The sequence below is a fragment of the Lissotriton helveticus genome, chromosome 1_1 (assembly GCF_964261635.1).
Source record: "Lissotriton helveticus chromosome 1_1, aLisHel1.1, whole genome shotgun sequence".
Lineage (NCBI taxonomy): Eukaryota > Metazoa > Chordata > Amphibia > Caudata > Salamandridae > Lissotriton > Lissotriton helveticus.
The window spans coordinates 1,154,153,910-1,154,175,042 of NC_136057.1; the positions used below are offsets into that span (position 1 = coordinate 1,154,153,910).

A 21,133-nucleotide genomic window follows, 5' to 3' on the forward strand; every position below is an offset into this window, starting at 1 on the left:
GCTGCAACAAGTGTCTAAAATGTGGCAGTCCAGCGCCAGATTGGCGCAGGAATTACACACAGGATTCTTTTATGTGGAAGGCTAGACTAAATATCATGAATCAAGTGGACCAGTATTGGACACCTTTGGAATCATATTCCTTTTCCAAATATACAAATGTTGTCAGTATTCTTTTTTTCCTGCACAAAAACATAATGTTGCTCAAATTTAGCGCACAGCAATGTTTCAAGTTGCTCACCCTCTAGCTACAGGCTGCATAATGACTGCAAGTATATACTGTCAGAAATATACCTTGAAATAGAAATTTGGAATGATGATTGAAGGTTTTGTATGACTGCTGCATCAATCCAAAGTTGGGATGAATGACCATCTCCTTCACAGAATCATAGTTCCAAGAGTGAGAAATTAGCTGAACACGGAATTGTAAAATCTGGCTGAAGATCATATTAATAAGGTTCCTCGCCCGAGCTGCCTTTTCAGTCAAAAGCCCCCTAAAATGAAACAAAGTGAAAGTTGTCAAGACGTAAGGAATAGGAAAAGAAAAACACATTTACATACAAAAATCATCAAGGAAAGCTATGAGGAAAGGTGAAAAATAGATTCCTTACTTGTGATCATAGTGATCCATTACAGGACTCTTCCATGACATAAAACACACGAAATATTCCAGTCTATGCAGGATATTAGAGAACACTTTTACAAATATATCATATCTTAAAACCTTTTTTGATGTGACTATCTTTAGGCGTTAACCACATTTTGTAATAAGGATTCAAGAGCAAATCAAAATAGAAACAGGTGGATAATTAGGCACATGGGGGGGGGGGCGATATTTAAATAAAAACACTAAAATGAAAAGACCTGGAGCCAGATAGGCAAAGATCAAATAGAACAATGCTCATTTGAAGGGATACAACAGTTCCACATTACACAATGCTCAGCAGTGGCAAGTGAGACCCAGTTTCTTCTTGCTGGCCCCAATGAGCAGGAATTGCCACCTATCTCTTCAATTCTCAAGCCTTTGCCTGACATGAAAGATTAATATTCTTTTTATATGTAGGGCCTTTGTAGTACTTACGCCACTGTTTCGTGTTTACTGTCTCTCCACACAAACCATACATTCCCAGTTTGTAAATTGTCCCCCTGGTGGGAGGAAAGAAATCCAATGCTACACATCTTCCTGACTCTCAGAGTTAAGGAGTACATTTTTGCTCATTCCTTTATTTATTGAGCAGTTATTCTAAGTCTTGGCCCCCTTTCAGGTTTCTACTCTATCTGATCAATTACAAAAAATAATAATTAGTATGAAAATCTTACTAAAATGCACCTCTGTTATGTGTGCTGTTTCACCACTGTGGTCCCAAATTCTCCCTTGGCTATGGTCCCAAATTCTCCCTTGGCTAGCTGCAGGGTTTCCGGCATACTGGGTTATCGGCTGCAGCAGGACTCCAGTCACATGCTCATTTCTCAAACTGGCCTTATGCTACTAGTATCACAACAAAAATGTGTCAAATGTTTCACTGTCAACCAGAAGACTGGCCAATTGCTCCACTGTTAATCGATCAAGTGATCCAACACTTCCAGTGATACCTCCTTTAAGGGTCACTTGCCCAATGACATTTCATCTTTGGCCCAAGAGTAACTAATCAGAGTCATCTAAGGGAGCACAGAATATCCATCACAATGGGGTGAATACTTTGCTATGAACTATGAAAATCAAGAGTGGAGTAGAAAATACAGTCAAAGTTTAGAGTATATCAGATACAACGCCAATTCCAAGTCTTTAATACTGGCTGGGTAGGCAGATGTGAAAGTCTTAATAAGAGAGTCTTTCAGGTATTAGTGAGTAATCATTTGATCTGGACTCATAGTGAAGGTAAACACTGAAAAGGTAGTTTAAGTTCAGCAATGTAAAACTTTGTGGGCATTTTTTTTATTGTGGATCTTGCTTGAAGAAAACCTCCTGCAGCATTGTTGTTTGGATGCAAAGAGAGGGAGTTTCCAAAGATTGCTGAGGCTTTGAACAGTTAGGATGTTGGCCCTGGAGCAGGGGGGCAGAGGAAGTAATTGAAGATGCAGAAAGGAGGAAGTAGGGTAAGACCGATACTCCTGCAAGAGATGGCCAGGATTAGGGGGTCACTGGTGAATAGACCTGAATAGTCTTTGGCCCAGTGTGTCAATAGGGTAGTTTATTTATACTGGCCATGTGTGTCAGGGGATGGGAAGTGGTGTAGAATACTGACAGACCCCTGACCCATGACTTCACAGAGAAAACTAGCTTTTACTGAGTCTTGCCCAGGGCCTTTGAGCTGGTTTGGATCTGGGTAACATGGAACACAAACCATTGCGGGAGGAGAGGATTTTACATTCCAGACTATGCACAATCAAAGACTCAAATGTGTGGCAAATTTGGTCAGATGGTAGTAATCTTCCTGAATCAGCTTTCCAGTGATACAGATTTTTGCTGTGCGGAAGATGTAAGTGGTATCTGTCTAGGTGAAGATCATTTCAACGTCTGTTGTGTTGTGACAGAGATGGGAGTTGTTAGATCAGTCATCCTAAGGGTGGTCTTCCCCCAGCTTTCAGCTTGCTTACCTCCACTTTTTGCTGTATTTTGTTGTTGGCCTTAGGACTCTGAGCATTTTTACCACTGCTGAACAGTGCTAAATGGCATGTGCTTCTCCCCTAAAACAAGATGACATTGGTATATAACAGATTGGCATAATAAGGTTCCTGTAAGTCCCTTGTAAAGTGGTATACCATATACCAAAGGCCTGTAATCTGAATGCTACTAGTTTGCCTACAGAGCTGACTGTGCCACCCACACAGGTAGCCTCTTAAACCCCTCTTAGGCCTGCCGCCGAAGGCCTGTGTGTGCAGTTTACTGCCACTTCGACCTGGCATTTAAAACTACTTGCCAAACCTTAAAGTACAAGTTACTTACCTTCGGTAACGTAATATCTGCTAAAATCACAGTCTACCTGCAGAGTCCTTAACTTCCGAATTCTAAACAGCCACCAGTCTTGATCTGAATTTTTCAGCAGTACCTCTGCGTGCCCAGGGACAGCATTGTACGGCTCTGTGATGATGTTGTCTCCGGATATGATGTCAGTGGAGCCATAAAAGTCCCCTCCGACGTGTAGACGTCCGCTTCTTCTGTGAAAACCTCCGTGCCGGAACGCGGAGCCACTCTAGAAACTAGCTGGGGAGACAGTGTGCCCAAAAACGACCAAAATCTTTTAAAACACCAATTACAAACAACATGAAATGGTATGCCAATACCATCAAGAGGATTTAAGGTAAAACCCCCACATTAATCAACAATGCTTAGACTATGTGAAACCCTGCACCCCAACACAGAACCTTCCTTAAAAAGACGAACACCCTCCACTCTCTAGACCACCCACCAATGGAAGTGAGACGCATGGGTATACTAATACAAGACCCTGAAACAACAACAAAATGTTTGTAGAGTCAACATTATGTGAGGTAGTGACCACTGGCACAGAAACAAGAATTGATACAGGGTATAACCCTTTGTCTCATAGGTCTTTCGAAGAGCGGGGAGGATGGTAAGGCTGTTAAGAAATATGCAGCTAGTCTCTACCAGATTTTGTGTTACCGAAGGTAAGTAACTTGAACAGCTGATATAGACATGTAGCTGCAGATTCCTTAACTTTTAAATTAGATACCATAGTTATACCCACTGGAGGAAGGTCTGCGAACTAATCCTACACCAGTTCTGAAAGAGAACCAGTCGGTCAAAACCAATAACCGACTAAATGTACACAGGAATAGTAGGAAAAGAGCTTTGCTCCTAATAGTACCTATGGTCACTATCACAGAATATGTAAATATTAAACCACCCCATAGGCCCAAATAAATTGAGTCCTGATGAAATTGGGGGGGGGGACACCCCCCTAAACAACCATCTTGAGAGTCATCAGATATTATCATCTATCCTCCAATTGGAAAGAGAACCCGTGGACCGAAAGGGCCAAGAACAAGACAAAAGTCTTATATTGCGTATTCTTCACATCAATAAAGGAATATCAGAGAAGAACCGTTTTGATAAAATTCATAAAGAAGGGCTCATAGGACTCATCCCCATTAAACTAGGATGAATGAACCTCAATACAAAACCGAAAACATAATCCGTACATCAAAGGAGACAATAATACCTCCCTGGTATAAAGAAAATTTGCTTGAACCAAATGACTACCCGAAGGTTACATCATACATTGTAGAGAGGTTTCCATCAAGTATGCCAGATGTATAAAATCACATCATATACTTTATAATATACTGAAAAAGGTACCACACCTAACCAAACACCACCTTAGGTGACATGTACCACGTTTCATACCCACAGGTGACCTGACATTGATATCTTGCCTTCTGTAATACTGAACCCTTGCCAGCAGCATGCACATGCATTCACCCTTGTGATCCAAAACAAAATGTGGTTGTTAGCCCACCGGTACTTCTATTTATAAATGAATATATTCTCGCTTGTCAAAATCCCAAACAAAACGGAGCCGACGATAACGATAGGTCATGACTGTTGCTTCTTGAAGAAGTGATAAAGATATATATATATATATATATATATATATATATATATATATATATATATATATATATATATTGTTACCACTCTCCTCCTCTCGGACAAGAAGATATATATATATACACACACAATCCAACTTGCCTCCAAAGTGCCTCGAGCACAGACAGGTACGCAGACAGCAATAATAGGCCAGAGTCAGGCTTCTTCTTCGTGGATGCTTTTATTAGTGCATTGAATGGTGCATGTCGTCAGACGCGTTTCGGGCACGTCCGTGCCCTTGCTCACTGATATCAAATGGTAAAACAGCACTGTGATTTAAAAAGATCTCCTATGCGTTTCGCTCCAAACAGTAATCATGCATAGCCACAGAAACAGGACTGTACAACAAAGCTGCCAGATTATCATTGCTGAAACAGGCGCCATTTTAAAGTGCATAAAGTAGAAATTTGTGGCATATACTGTGTGCAAACAATCAAGCTGAGGTCATAGCTGACAATTGTAAATATTGCTATGTGGTTGTTAAAGTGCTCATGTGCAAATTGCAGCTTCATATACCAAAATACAATTATGTGTCAAATGCTAACAGCAATCGATGTCATATGCTGGGCTGGTTGAAGCACGTTCAGAAAACATGCGCAAATGCATTGAAATTGCAAGGTGCATCTTTTAAAACCATTATCTGTGCAAATACATTGGATTGAAAAAGATTTTTAGACCGAGCCATTAGTAAGCTAAACACATTGTACTAAACAGGATATAGCTGACAATTTACATGTTTGATAAGGTGCTTATCTGCAAATTTCAAATTCATAGCCCGAATTACATTTTAGGTGTCAATCATTATACAACAATCGATTATAAATACCGGGTTAATTAAATTTCATTTGAAAAGCATGCCCTAGTGCATTTATATGCAAAATGCATCTTTTAAATTCATTGTCTGTACAAATACATAATATACACATCCAAAGAAATGACCCAGCATTTTGAAAGAGCACAAAGAGCGTCGCAAACCATCTAGTTAAGTAAAGCCTCGCCGCAGCTTGCCTCGTACATGCCATTTGTTTTACTCATGCTGCCGCCGACGCGTTTCGAGGCTAACACGGCTCTTCCTCATGGGCTTTGTAAAAACAGGCATTGAAAGTTCACTTCGTGCAGGTGTACCTTTATTTGAAAATGTCCTCAGTGAGTTGGGCAAAGTGCAGTCATCAAAACCTATGCATTATGGGACTTGCGTTCCCACGAGGTGAAACATAATTATTACCTTTGTAGGTTCAATGTCCGTTTATTTTTTAAAAGCATAGTTTTCCCTTGGTAGGTTAGGCAGGGTTGAGGCAGGCTCTGTGAGCAGGTCGACGCTGCGCTGTATAGAGAGAAAAGGTTCCTTTCCACCGCCTTTCCAAAAGTAGAGAAACTGTGCTCACTTCCACGGCGGGCCGCCGCGTCAATAGTTACATTCAAAGAAATGCCCCAGCATTTTGAAAGAGCACACACAGCGTCGCAAACCATCTGGTTAAGTAAAGCCTCGCCGCAGCTTGCCTTGTACATGCCATTCGTTTTACTCATGCTGCCTCCGACGCGTTTCGAGGCTAACACGCCTCTTCCTCATGGACTTTGTAAATTCTGAAAGCTGATGTCTGTTCTTCTGTGGAAATAAACCGGATGGTTTTCCCCTGAAGTCGTGTGCGCTCTCATTGCTTTGGGGCATCTTTGAACTTCATTAACTTACACGGCAGCCCTGCCGTGGAGAGCTGCACCATCCCTTCACCTGTGGGAGGCTGGAGTCAGAACTGTGCCGAATTCATCAGCACTTCAGAGGAGATTAATAGGAATTGGCGTCAGCTTCAAGGCCCACTGGGGGCAACAATGGATTAAAATGAAGTATTTAACAGTGGACCCCACTGAAGGTTTCAAGTTGTAAGTGACTCTGTTTAAGAACTACTAGGCCCAGCATGACAATGACGTACTGCGGAAAGCCCACTGGGGGTATTTAAATAAGGCATGCTGCGAGGGAAAGTTTCAGTGTAATTCTGCTGCATTTGCTAATCACCCATGATTAAGAGGCAGGAGCCTCGAAACGCGTTGGGACATTTACATTTTGAAAGCTGATGTCTGTCCTTCTGTGGAAGTAAACCGGATAGTTTTCCCCTGAAGTCGTGTGCGCTCTCATTGCTTTGGGTGGGTAAATATATATATATATATATATATATATATATATATATATATATATATATATATATATATGAGAGAAATGTTCAGCTAACTATAACATGTGAAACCTATGGTTTTTTCAATGAATTTGCAAGGTTTTTTAAATGCTAATTCCTAACTATAACGTGTGTGAAACCACTGGTTTTTTCAGTGAATTTCATAGGTTTTGTAAATAATAATTTATAAATGTATTAATTATTATGTCTTTCTTTTTATACTAATTTCTTATATTTTTAATATAAATATTTATATTTATTTTATTTTTTAGATATTTCATATTCTTATAAAATAATAACAAAACTAAATTGCAAAGTAATTTTTGAATGAATTATTGCTTGACGTCGGTTGCAAGTATAACACAGCTCCAGCAATTCTCTTGCGGCCCTATGCTCACAATGCTGTATCAATCCTTACACCTGCTTTAAGCACGTGCAAGGTTATGACGCACCATAACCTCAAAAGTCACTGAATACAATTTTATACATTTCACTCAGTCACTTTTAGGAGGCCTTGCTGCACCTCCTTCTGCACAAGAAAGCCTCTTCTGGCGCAGCACTTTACAATGTAATACACCCTCAAGATGCGTCACATTGTTAATATCACACACCATGGCACATCTTTTGCACCACTGCTGTCTCACAAAAGTGACGCGACGGCTGTGTAAAAGAGGCACAAGGGGATTGTAAATCTGCCCCTAAAACATACAAATTCACCCAGGCACTTTCACCAGCAGCGCAAATTGAAACATAGACTAGTAACATATTTATGTACATATGATACATCCAAGTGCTTCGGACATACTACAGTATACTATAGATAAACACCTTATAGATTTATGTTGTAGCAGTTCCTTATAGTTCTGCAGTTTCACATTCTCCACACACTAGTAACAAATTCATTCATTCCTTTATGAACTACACATTCATTCTGACAAACTTTTACACACTAACATAGAAATATGGTTCTTTCTTTGACCAGTGAAGGTAGTTCTAAAAAGAACCGTTTTTTTTGTTTTGTATTTTTTTGTGTTTTCTCAACAAATTCCAAGCAGAACAAAAGAATGAAAAAAAGAACAACTAATGTCGAGGACAGCAATGATCCTGCATCCTGCGTTTCATCAAGTCTATAGACTGTTCCACATAACTCAAAAGTTTATCGCAATAATGCATAGAATTTTAACTTTAGCAAAGTCAGAATCAATATGTGGGTGTGGACTGCTTGCTGAAAATCCTGCTGCCACAGTTGATGTGCTTGGTGGAGCAGCAGGTGGGTTCTCGTGCAACCTCCGTCTTGCAGCTCGAGCAAAGTTCCTGGGGTGCAAATTCTTCACGTGTCGCACCATATTAGCTGTGCCAAAGGAGTATTCTTTTACATGGGTCTCCCCTGGAAAGAGTTGTTTCGCAAATTTTACAGGTTACTTTTGGAGCATGAACCTTTTTTTTACCTTCTGGAAAAGTGAAAAACTTCCAAATTAGAGCTTCTTTCCTCTTCTTTGGAGGCTCTTCAGGAATGAAATCTCCCTCTGAAGAACTGCTGGAAGATGACTCCATTGCTCTTATTATTGTGATCTTCCTTCTATTTGAGAAGATTCTCAGAACAAATGCTTCTTCTTAGAAAGTCAAAATCGAATAATTGTAATGGGACGGAACGTTCAACAGTCGCAATAGGAAAAGTTATGAACCAATCAAATCTCTACTTTTTAAGTCACATGGCTTTGCATACGATTATGATGCGCTTGAGCAACTCTTTCAATATGAGTACGCATGATGTTCAACCGCGATTTGTGTGATTCTTTTTAAAAGTAATAAATGATTATTACAAGTATTAAAAAAAATTCAGTTATCCCAAATGTCTGCCCTTAGTATGTACATTAAATACATACATGTTTTAAACCAAGTAGAAACATTGTCCCCTTTCGCATACTGAACGCCGTACATGACGTCACACCGAAGCTTTAATGCGACGCGTAACGTCAAAGCATATTCGTACTGTATGCGCGGGTACACGCTGAGTATGATAAGCAGTACAAACTATGGTGTGATCACCTTTCAGTGACAAATCAGAGCTCAGGGCGCGCTAAGGAGAATGATTGGAAGTGCTGACTCATTGCAGATCCGATTCTGAGCCTGCCTCTGCGTACATTATAACACCGCCCCCATCTCTCTCTGTTGTTAATTGTTAGTGCACACACTCATACTTTCACATGCACGGTGAACGCCCGCCCACACTACACACATGCCACCACCAAGCATGCTTGCTATCATTTAGCCTGGAAACCAATACATTAGCCAATGGGATGTCCCCCAGGGCCATCATTCTTGCAGACCGCGAAAACGCTACCAATAACAGCCCAGGGCTTTGTTTGGTCAGCCCCCGCGGTTCCCATGTAATGCGTACACTGACGTGAGCACGCCTTCTTTTGCCTGCCTCTGCTGCGATGACACACACACTCTCGAAAACACCCCAGACTCAGCGAAACCGGGGCCTTTCAAGACACGACAAAAGTCGACAAAAACAAAGGTAAGAGAAGACGTCACAACATCAGCCTCCACTATAAATTGTATATGCATAATACAATTTGTTATCCTTCATATGGCTTTCCTACCCCTTAATGGTTTTAAATTGTACTTACATAATTGAAATATTTCTTTATATGTCACGAGGTCCCATACACCTCTAATCTTAAAAATTGTGCGTGCATAAATTTCTGTGTGGTATTTCTGTACTACGCCACGTGCTTAGGCCTCTATTATTATTAATTGGGCATCCATGATAGTATTTTTTTTTCTACGTCACAAGGCCGTCCCAGGCCTCTATTAACTTATTGATCTTCCTTTGTTTGCTGGAGCTGCAACAGTCTTAACTACGGAATATTAGGAGCCCACATTAAAATTCACTTTTGATAGTAGTTACGCAACTCAGTTTACGATGACTAATCAAAATGTCCTTTTGTTTCCTTCAGCAAACATCGTTCAGAAGCAACCACGGCCTATCGATCAACAGCAATGGAATTCTCTGCAACTTATTGAATATACTTTGACGTATAGAAGCAGAGTTCAAGTGGATTGGTGAACTCCGGTGGCCGCACTCTTTATATAAGGTAAGCACAGCAGCCTAGATCTCCAAAGCCTTCATAGGAATGCATTAGAATTAAGTCGGCATAACGGGCGTCAGTAACGCAGTAGGCACTTCCATATAGACACCACTTGAACGCGGCACTATAACAACTGAAATATACCAGGTACACTGCACTCGTAAAACTGAAGTGTTAGCTTTATTTGTGAAACGAGAGAGGGCCATATTATCAAGCCTGGGTGACAAAATTATCGCCACTTTATCGGCAGGAAAGTGGCGATAATGGGTTTGATAATATGCTCTATGGAATTCCAATCAAAGCTCATGTTAGATGTGAAGGACATCAGACATGAGCTTCGATTGGAATTCCATAGAGCATATTATCAAACCCATTATCGCCACTTCAGCGTCACTTTCCTGCCGATAAAGTGGCGATAATTTTGTCGCCCAGGCTTGATATTATGGCCCAGAGTTTTAATGTTTTCTCTCTCTCTCACTCTCTGTGACATCATTTCCCTTTCTCTCTTTAACTTAGACACTGCGGTCTGCTTGGACGTGTAGAAGAATTGTTGAAGTGAATTTGTGAAGTCTACTTCTGTATGTGTTTGGCCGCAAAGTTTATACAACGGAAAGCACAGAGGTCTAGATCTACAAATCCTTCGCAGGAATGCATTAGAAATAAGTCGCCATAACGGGCGTCAGTAACGCACTAGGCACTTCCATATAGACACCACTTGAACGCAGCACTATAACAGAACTGGAATGTACGAGTCACACTGCACACGTAAAACCATAGAGTTACCAAAACTTGTAGGGGCATAGTATCAAGAACGGCGATAAAATTATCGCCGTTTCAACAACAAGAAACTGCTGCTAAAGCGGCGATAATGGGCTTGATAATATGCCTTTGTAAATTCCCATAGTAGCCCAGGTTAACACCAGAACCTGCCCTGCTCTGGGAATTAACAACAGCATATTATCAAGCTCATTATCGCCGCTTTAGCTGCAGTTTCCTGCCGCTGAAACGGCAATAATTTTATTGCCGTTCTTGATAATAAGCCCCGTAATGCTTCGGCTCATTTACTCACATCTACATAATTCTAAACTCTAATTTTCTTTTTTCTTTTGCAGATTACCAATCTGACACCTTTTGGAATCCATTTCACAATTTGTTTATAACATTGTTTAAGTTATTTTTCCAGTTCTAATATAGTTATAATTGAGTTTCGTTTATATTTATTGTTTAATAAAAGTTCATTCAAAAAAACTACATGCTTCTTTTATTTTGTGGGGGAGAGGTATGACGCCCCACAATAAAAATAATGTTGAAATACTATAGTAAGATATTCAAGACTAGGATTGAAAACTACTGAGTTCTAACTAACAGATATAATAAAAACAATGGTGAGAAACGACGAAAATGGCGATGGACGGAGTACGTAATCAACGTTTGGCACCTCTGCACTACCTTTCAAATAAATATATAAAAATAGGACTATTAATACTGTACAAAGGTACAGCAGCGGATGACACACACGAACCAGGAAAAGAAAGCGACAGATTTACTAACTGATACAAAGAAAGGTTTGCTTGTTGAACTTGAAGAAAAAGAAAACGTGGGCTTCGAAACGACGCTGAGCATGTGAAGAGAGTACAACTGCTACTCAAAAAAAAAAAAGGAAAGCTTTACATACTATCATAGAAATGAAAATTGTAACACCGGTCTTTGATAATATGCACCTAAGTTTACTGGTCAAAAAAAGACCAAGAGCAATGAAGCTGCTACCAGTCAGCAGCGCGAATAAGGTACAATTAAAAACAGGAATCTATTCCCAACGCTCAGCGCGAGCCCTCAGCCCTCTGCCACAGGGCTTTAGACAGCGCGCGAGGGGGAGCAGGGAAGATTAAGTAGATGGTGACGCGGTGGGGGAGGGATCAGGAGGGCGGGGTGGGCGTCGTGAACTTTAAAAATACAAGTAGCCGTTCCCCGCTTGTCATCAGCGGGACGGCGGCAGGCAGAGCAATGAAGCTGCTACCAGTCAGCAGCGCGAATAAGGTACAATTAAAAACAGGAATCTATTCCCAATGCTCAGCGCGAGCCCTCAGCCCTCTGCCACAGGGCTTTAGACAGCGCGCGAGGGGGAGCAGGGAAGATTAAGTAGATGGTGACGCGGTGGGGGAGGGATCAGGAGGGCGGGGTGGGCGTCGTGAACTTTAAAAATACAAGTAGCCGTTCCCCGCTCGTCATCAGCGGGACGGCGGCAGGCAGAGCAATGAAGCTGCTACCAGTCAGCAGCGCGAATAAGGTACAATTAAAAACAGGAATCTATTCCCAACGCTCAGCGCGAGCCCTCAGCCCTCTGCCACAGGGCTTTAGACAGCGCGCGAGGGGGAGCAGGGAAGATTAAGTAGATGGTGACGCGGTGGGGGAGGGATCAGGAGGGCGGGGTGGGCGTCGTGAACTTTAAAAATACAAGTAGCCGTTCCCCGCTTGTCATCAGCGGGACGGCGGCAGGCAGAGCAATGAAGCTGCTACCAGTCAGCAGCGCGAATAAGGTACAATTAAAAACAGGAATCTATTCCCAATGCTCAGCGCGAGCCCTCAGCCCTCTGCCACAGGGCTTTAGACAGCGCGCGAGGGGGAGCAGGGAAGATTAAGTAGATGGTGACGCGGTGGGGGAGGGATCAGGAGGGCGGGGTGGGCGTCGTGAACTTTAAAAATACAAGTAGCCGTTCCCCGCTCGTCATCAGCGGGACGGCGGCAGGCAGAGCAATGAAGCTGCTACCAGTCAGCAGCGCGAATAAGGTACAATTAAAAACAGGAATCTATTCCCAACGCTCAGCGCGAGCCCTCAGCCCTCTGCCACAGGGCTTTAGACCTTTAGGCCTTATTCCTCAACTTTGTTTTACTGTTTTCTTGTGACTCGGTTCTAGCGAGGCACAAGATGGCCACCAACACTTCCTGGTTTCGAGTGTTGACAGACAGTTCACAGCCAATCAGCATGCAGCTCGCGCTCGTAATTGAACAGATTTCAGTACGCATGTTGAACTCCGTCTCTAGATATCACTATGATTTTACTTGCAATTTTCTCAGAAACTACTGAACGGATTTACACCATTTAACAAAAAGCACAATCTGCGAACAGAACTCTATCTCTCTGCCAAATTTTTTGTAATTCCATTCAGTCGTTCGGGCTGTAGCCCTGGCTAAAGGTCCCTATGGAAAATTGCATGGAGAAAACACGTTTTGGGCCCCCCCTTTTTTCTTGGCCCCCACTTGAGGAATCACCCCCAAACTTTCAGGGTAGGAGCGGAACCAAGAAGGCCATTTTCTTGGAAAAATTCGCGAACATTCGTCCACCGGCGCCAAAGTTATTCCAAATAGAATGTTGAGGATTTCCTATGGAAACTAGGTCCTAACTATAACTACCTACTGGCGACCGCCAGTAGGAGATATATATATATATATTTATAGTTATCGCAACAGTCATGATTTCCCCAGGACTGTTCAGCACTGAAAAGAAAATTAGATTCATACCTCAAAAAGACCGGTAATATCTAACCTTGGACATAACATATGCACGAACATTGTAGGAGAATAATAACAAGATCTTCAGATCCTATAATAGTCCTACATATAGCACATGACTGAAAACAGCCTTAACCGTTTCAGACACTGCCTCTCTTAAGGCAGTGAGCTTACATCACCTTGTTACAAGATTGAACAAAGGAAAAACCGATGATCTCCAAGAAAGGAGGGAGACATAAACCTGCGTATTCCAAAGAATACAATCATGGTGTTCAAAATCGAATCACTCATAATACATATGCAGTCCACTCAAGAAGAGAAAACTAACAGCACTAAATATCCCGGTTAAGAAAAACCAGACAAGAGTGAAAGGAATCCCATAAGGAAAATAATCTCTATGAGCCTACCCTAAAGGGCATATAATATAGTCCAAGAAGGACCAATCTAATAATAAACAAATAGATTGCATAAATAGTACATATACAAGCTATACATTAGCGATACTCCAATACTCCATATAGAGTAAGATGAATACCATAAAAGGTATGAACACTTGAGACTAAGCTCCTCATCAGAGTAAAATAAAGGAACAAAACAGCTATGCAGGTGAAAGGACCATCCGGAGATCAAACATAGTCAAATCCAGAGGCAAACATTCTCTCAGTAAAAAATAAAGAAGTGCTTAATACTTCAACACCACAAAGCAAAACAACAGCGGAGGCAGAAAATAAACCTTCACCAACTTAAAGATCCACAACCGTGACTGCATGAATGGGAAGGAAAAGGCCTGAAAAGGCCCTCCCCATAAGCGACCAGCCATGAGACGTCATAACACTGAAACCGCACAGCTGTCAAACAAGCACCACCAAAGGTCATACTGACCCAAACAGACTCGAGAAACCTCGAGTACCGCCAATAAAGGGCTCTGCAAAGAGCAGCAGAATGAGCCATAGCTCACCAACAGAATCGGTGGTGCAAAAATCAGACAGGCTGAGTCAACTCAGGCAAAAAAAGAAGGGAAGCCCGCAGAACATGGTACCCACATCCAAGCAAATTGAAAAAGGGGAGGAGGAGACAGGCTGAGTGTCTGACAATCCAGGACTAGCTCGAAATCTGCATAGGGCTTCATCCGCTTGGGCTCCAAAAAGATGAGCCCTATCAAATGGCATGTCGATCAAGACAGACTGGACAGCTTCTGAAAATCCAGACGCCTAGAGCCACGCATGCCAGCGCAATGCCACAGCAGACGCCATGACCCGCCCAATGGAGTCAGTGGAATCCATTCCACACTTGAAGAGCAGTCTGGCTGCCTGACGGCCATCTAAAATCAAATGAAGCAACTGCGCCCTGTTAGCCTCAGGGATCAAGGGTAAAAGTTGACCCAAAGACTCCCATAAGGTATGGACAAAATGTCAGAGGACGTGGACCGTTTTAGTGGCACGTAAAACTGCACTAGTTGAGGAAAGAATCTTCTTCCCGCAAGAGTCATGCTCCCTGGACTCTTTATTAAGGGGGAAATGAGAGAGGTTCTTCATCTCAGGGGAAGCCGTAATGGCCTGGACCACGAAGCTGTAGTGAATTGCTGCGGAACAAGGCAAGCAGTTCACCAGAGGCAGGCAGGTATGTGTGGGCAATAATGCAATCCACTGGCACACCTGACTCAGGTTTCACCCATGCCTCCAATAAAATGTCAGTAAGGGTCTCACAAAAAGGGAGCTTGCTCAACCCAGACTAGCCGGGATTAAGGACCTCAATAAGAGGGTCTGTAGCCTTTACCATAGTAGGGGGAGTGAGATGCAAGACATCAACCACTCTCCTCAAAACCTCTGCCGAAGAGTAGCTGACTTCGAGACAAGGCCAGGAGGTGACAAAAGGGAGGAAGCAGGGGACAAATCTAGGGCGCTTGGTTCATCCGGCTCTGTAATCGGTCTGTCCAACCCAAAAGGGGTCACTGGCTGCTCCTAGGGGGTCATAGCCTCACAAACTTCCCCTAACAGGTTTTGAAGATTCTCCACAGAAATGACCAGCGGTGCAAATGGCTCCATAAACGATGTCGAACGACGTAGAGGTGATGGCGTGCCAACTTCCACCTGGGAAGGAGAAGAGACGTCAGCTGATATTTTCACAGGTATCCGAAGTCACGGTGAAGCCAGGTCTACTGTGCACACTGACTCCAGCTCGGAGTATACTGCTGTTGCAATGGCAGGCTCTGCAACGGCAGGCACTGTAACGGCGACCAACTTCGCGCTGGTGCCGGAGTGGACTGACGCCATAGGTGACCCCAAAAGACCGTGCACCTGCACCTAAGAGTCGAGACTGGGGAAAACCTGGACGTTCGGGAGTGACACCGGAACTGGAGTCTCAGCACTAGGGCGAGAGACACCTTCGCAATCCACATCATAAGTCTAAGACACCCTAGAGGGAAGGAACTGCGACTTCTTGCGATGCCACTTACATGTGATTTCCATGGAGATGGGAACGTTGCAGTTGACCACGGGGTGAAGAGCAGCGCTCCGGGAACGACCTTTGGCCCAGGAGGAAGACCAACAACATGAGCTGGAAATCCATGACAGCCGCGCCGTCAGAAGGATCCTGCGCCTCTCCCACAGTGCCTTCGGCTTCAACCGCTGACAGTTATCGCTCTCGACGGCATCATGGTGCTTACCCATGCACCACATACAGATAGAGCGTGGGTCCGTACCTGACCTCTTACGAGCACATGACCCACAAAACTTAAACCCAGAGGGCATATAGCACACTTTTTCAGACGAAAAAGGTTTGTCAAAGCAGGTCGAAAAACGACCAGAAATACTCTTCTCCGGATGCGCGGTACAGCACAGAAAAGAAGAAACTGACACCCGCACGCCAAAGGGGACTTATATGGCTCAACTGACGTCATATCCGGAGACAATGTCATCACGGACCCGTACAACGCAGGCCTCCGCCGTGCAGAGGTACTGGTGAAGGATTTCTGGATCCAGACTGGCACCTGGGGAGAATTCAAAAGTTAAGGAATGCGGCTAGATGTCTCTGTCAGATCTCCCCTTTTATTACACATACATCACCCCTAATGCAGGTCCTAGGTAGCCCTATAGGCAAGGTTTTGTGTAACTAAAAGGTAGGACATGTACTTTTAAGTTTTACATGTCCTAGGAGTGCCAAACCGTTAAATTCCTTTATCTCTACTGTGAGGCCTACTCCTCTCATATGCATTCACAATACACATCTGGTCAGGGACAGCTACAATTCGTGCATACCTCCCTAGACTGCTACAAACACAACAATGTGAGGCTTATCTGCATTCTAAGCACTTATCTGCATTCTGACAGATCTTCTGAGCAGGGAGAAATGGGAGGAGCTGACACTTAAACAGTTAGTGTCTTGTCCACATGCAAAGCATTGATTCACCCTCCACAGTTAGCCTTACAAACGGGACTAGGTTGAAAGGGCTCTTTTTGCAGTTCAGAGGGCTCCTCTGAAATCACCCCAACCTCAAAGGCACTTTTGGCTATAACTACTGGGGCTCTGACCCTACCAAAACAGTACACGACTGGACCTGGAAAGTTGGAGTAAAGACTGCTGTGCTGTAAGAATTGTCACTTTGCCTTGACTGACTATAATGAGGAACTGCTGCTCTGCTTTGCTGAGCTGCCCTGCTGATCTCTTAAAGCAGGTGCCACAAGCCTTGAAAAGAGCCTTCTTTTCAGACATTTTTCTGAGGAAAAAGGCCAAAAAAGCCAAAAAACTGAGTAGGCACTCAGGGAGACTCCCTTACACACGAAGTGCGGTGAAAATCTGAGGAGAACTGCCTGGGCTGGGAAGGTTCTAGAGGGTGAGGACAGCTGATTGGCTGAGGCTACTATTTCAGGTCTTTTTACATAATGATGTAGATAGGCTGCTAAGTTTTGAGGCCTAGTAAGGCCTTTGGGCTTTTCCAGCCTACTACAAGAAATTTTTAGGCACTGCTATTGTATATATTTTTATCGTGGGACTCCCGCCTCGACGACGGGGAATGATTCAGGCATGTGAATCTATGAAAGATACCCCAATACTGGATAAAAGGACTGAACCCATCTCACTTGAACTCAGAGTGACTCCCACGGCACGCTGGCTTGCCTCCTGTTTTCTGAAGTCTCAGGGATACAAAAGACCTCTTGCAACTCTTCTGGTGCTGCTGGACTCTGCCATCTGTCAGTTATACCCTTGCCAAAGGTGCCCCTCCAATCCTTGGCCTTAGAAGTGGGTTCTGCAGCTGATTTCTGCAAAAACCCATGACTGCTATGACTGCATGAGAAATTCCACTGCATCGCCCTTCGACGCTGACACAGAGGCTGCTCGACAACAGCTGGTCTGCAACCTTTTAAACATTCCTATCTAAGCATCTACTGATTGGATTTCTGTTGATTTGGTCTTGCTTTACTCTGATAAATATTCTTAGTTTTTCTAAAGTTGGGTGGAGTCCTTTTGTGGTGGTTTCATAGTGTTACTGTGTATGTTTATTGCACAAATACATAACACATTGCTTCTTAAGTTAAGCCTGTCTGCTCTGTGCCAAACGAACAGCAGGTGAGCACAGGTTAATTTAAAGTGTATATCTAGCTTACCCTGACTAGGATTGTAGTCTCTACTTGAACAGGTTGCAGACCTCTGTCAACTAGAGACCCAATTTCTAAAATGAGTTGATTATGAGAAGGCATGCCTCCAAAAGATAACAAGTATAACAAAATTGATGATAATAGTGAATTTGGCCAGTCATGGTTAGTTTTAAACAAATATCTTTCTCTTTGTAGTTTAGTATGCTTGCTTTTTAAGTCTTCCAGACACTGATGAGGCTCCAGATGTAAAGCTGATTTAAAAGATTGAAAGATCTACTTTAATGAGATCAATGTTAAGCCTCCTAGGGTGGTCCAGGCTGCAATGTGGAACTATGTTAATTCACTTCCCTTCCCAGTTACTCTCTCCTACAAACACCATTAAAAGAGAAGTTTCATAAATCCTTTTTCAGCTCAACAATAAATGATCATCTCGAAATTTAAATCACCCTCTCTAACATAAACATGGCAGCCCAGCCTCTCTTGTCAGCCATCAACAAATGCTATATGCCGAATGGCGAACAACAGAATACTCCTCCAAAACAGAAAACAAACACAGCAAAACGCAGTTCATAGATGCACTAAGATCACTCAATAAAGATTATTTTGCAAATGCTTCAATCCCGAACCCCCCCTCTGCTAACCTCAACCATACACCAAGATCTGACACTCTACAGCACTACATTCCATAAACAGATGCTTACTTTGTGAGTAACATTTTCCGTTTGATTGCATGTGTGGATGTAGAGACAAATGCTTAGCATAGACTGTTAAGCAGTTTTCCTCTCTAAGCGGTGGCTAACCTGTGTGGGCTGCATTTTCTTGAAATAATGTACGTAAAACCGCTTGACCAACATTGGCTTGTTGCCGGGTCAAAACATCTACACAGTAATGTTTAGTATATGTGTATGGTGTAGTCCATGTAGCTGCCTTACATATGTCAGCCATAGGTATATTTACCAAGAAAGCCATGGAAGCTCCCTTTTTATGAGCAGAGTGAACTCTGGGAGGGATAGGGAGTGGTCCTTTAGCTTTGGCATAACAGGTTTGCATACATTTTACAATCCAGCGTGAAATGCCAGATTTGGAAATTGCTCTTCCCTTATGTGTCTTTGAGAATGCAACAACGAGTTGTTGAGTTTTTCTAAATGATAGAGTTCTATCAATATAATACACAAGAGCTCTTTTAACAGCTGTGCGTAAAGCTCTTTCAGCATCTGAATATGGTCGGGGAAAGAACACTGGCAACTCAATGGATTGGTTTAAGTGGGGTTGGAAGACCACTTTTGGAAGGAATATAGGGTTGGTTCGTAGTACCACCTTGTCTTTATGAAGTTGAAAGAATGGTTCTTCTAGAGTTAATGCCTTAAGGTTACTCATACGTCTGAGTGAGGTGATTGCAATGAGAAATGTAAATTTCAATGAGAGAAACTGGAGAGGGCGTGTGCAAAGATGTTCAGATAGGGGACCTATTAACCTTGGTGACACAATATTGAGATTCCAGGCAGGGGTTGAAGCGACCCTAGGTTGAGTAACTCTTTTGAGGACCTCTAGAAAAGCTTTAATTACAGGAATTCTGAATATAGAGGTTTGTTCTCTGTTTTGGAGCTATGATGCTACTGCTGCTGGGTGTATAGAATATAATAACGCACTTGTAATACGGAGTTCGTGACGGAGTTTCCCATCCGCCAAGATCTAAATTAGGCACAATGTTTTTTGAATTTGCTGTTAATGGGTTAATATGTATTGAATGGCAATATTGTACAAAGTGTTTACACTTTGCCGCATAGCAGGCTCTAGTAGTGGGTCTTGCCTGTTTAAGAATATCTAGACACTCCTGAGGAAAGTTTAAATATCCGAATTCTAAGACCTCAGGAGGCAGACTGCAAGATTGAGAGATCTGGGGTTTGGATGGCTAACTGCTCCCTGGTTTTGGGTTAGAAGGTCCTGCCAGTAGGGAAGTACCTGTTGTGGGGCTACTGAGAGTTCCAGTAGCGTGGTGAACTACGGTTCTCTGGCCCATGTGCGAGCCACAAGGATGGGGATTTGAGGTGTCTGCCTTAGTTTGTGAATCACAAACAGAAGCAGGGGGAGAGATGGAAAAGCGTAAGCAAATATCTTTGATCAATTCATCCAAAGTGCATTAGCCTTGGACTGTGGGTGTTGGAACTTTGAGGTGAAGTTTGGGAATTTGGCGTTTTCTGCCATGGCAAATAGGTCTAAGTCTGGGTGACCCCATTGTTGTAATAATGGGTGGAGGACTTGTGGGTTGAGCTCCCACTCGTGGACTTGTGGTCATCTCACTCCCAGTATGTATTTCGCTAAAAGTGCTATGTGAGATAGCTGAGGTTACCTGGTGCCCCCATTTCTGCATATAATACATGGTAGTCATGTTGTCTGGTTTTATAAGAGCCACTTTCCCTGTGAGGTGTGGAAAAAATGCTTTCAGCGCTAGATGTTCAGCAGTAGCAAATTTAGGTGACAGATATGGAGATAACTTTGGTGGCCCGAACGGTCAACTCATGTGAGTGCGCCCCCTAGCCTGAGAGTGATGCATCCGTTGTTATGGTCCTCTGCAGAACTGGATCTAGAAAAGGCTGTCCTTTTGGAAGATTGCTAGAATTCCACCACTGCAGAGAGTGGGAAGGTGGATGGCTGATCAGCACTAGATCTTCCAGCTGATTGTCCACTTGAGACCATTGATGAGCTAAGCATTTTTGCAACAGGCGCACATTGAGTCTGACATGAGGTACTATGGCTATGCATGATGCCATGGTCCCTAGGAGAGGCATTACTATTCTCACTGTTATACGCTGGTGAGGCTGAAATTGTGGGATAATCCTTGCTGTATTTGGGTAAGCTATGTGAGTTGAGGGCTCCCAGGTAAGGCTGTATTTGAAGGAGTTGCAGGTGAGATTTGACTGCATTTATTGTAAAATCTTGTTGGTGAAGTAGGTTTATGGTACTTGTTTAGGGGTCTAAGGTCCAGAATTGGCCAAGGTGACCCGTCTTTTTGGGTATTAGGAAATAAATTGAACAGATCCTTTGCCTTGTAGGTGTAATGGCACAAGTTATATCACTCCCTTTTTTTTTTAACTGCTTGGACTTTCTCTTTGGGCAGCTGCTGATGGTCTGAGGGTGCATGGTGGAATGTTT

General features: G+C 43.0%; 1 protein-coding gene across 3 annotated transcripts in view; it reads right to left on the bottom strand.

The window, feature by feature from the left end:
- TUBGCP6 (tubulin gamma complex component 6) overlaps positions 1–21,133 on the bottom strand; it is a 610,570-nt gene that overhangs the window by 51,178 nt on the left and 538,259 nt on the right. For all 3 annotated transcript variants that reach the window (XM_078678997.1, XM_078679005.1, XM_078679003.1), the window contains one exon: positions 292–491. In XM_078678997.1, coding sequence (XP_078535123.1) covers positions 292–491 — 200 coding nt within the window. The remainder of the gene's footprint in view (positions 1–291; positions 492–21,133) is intronic.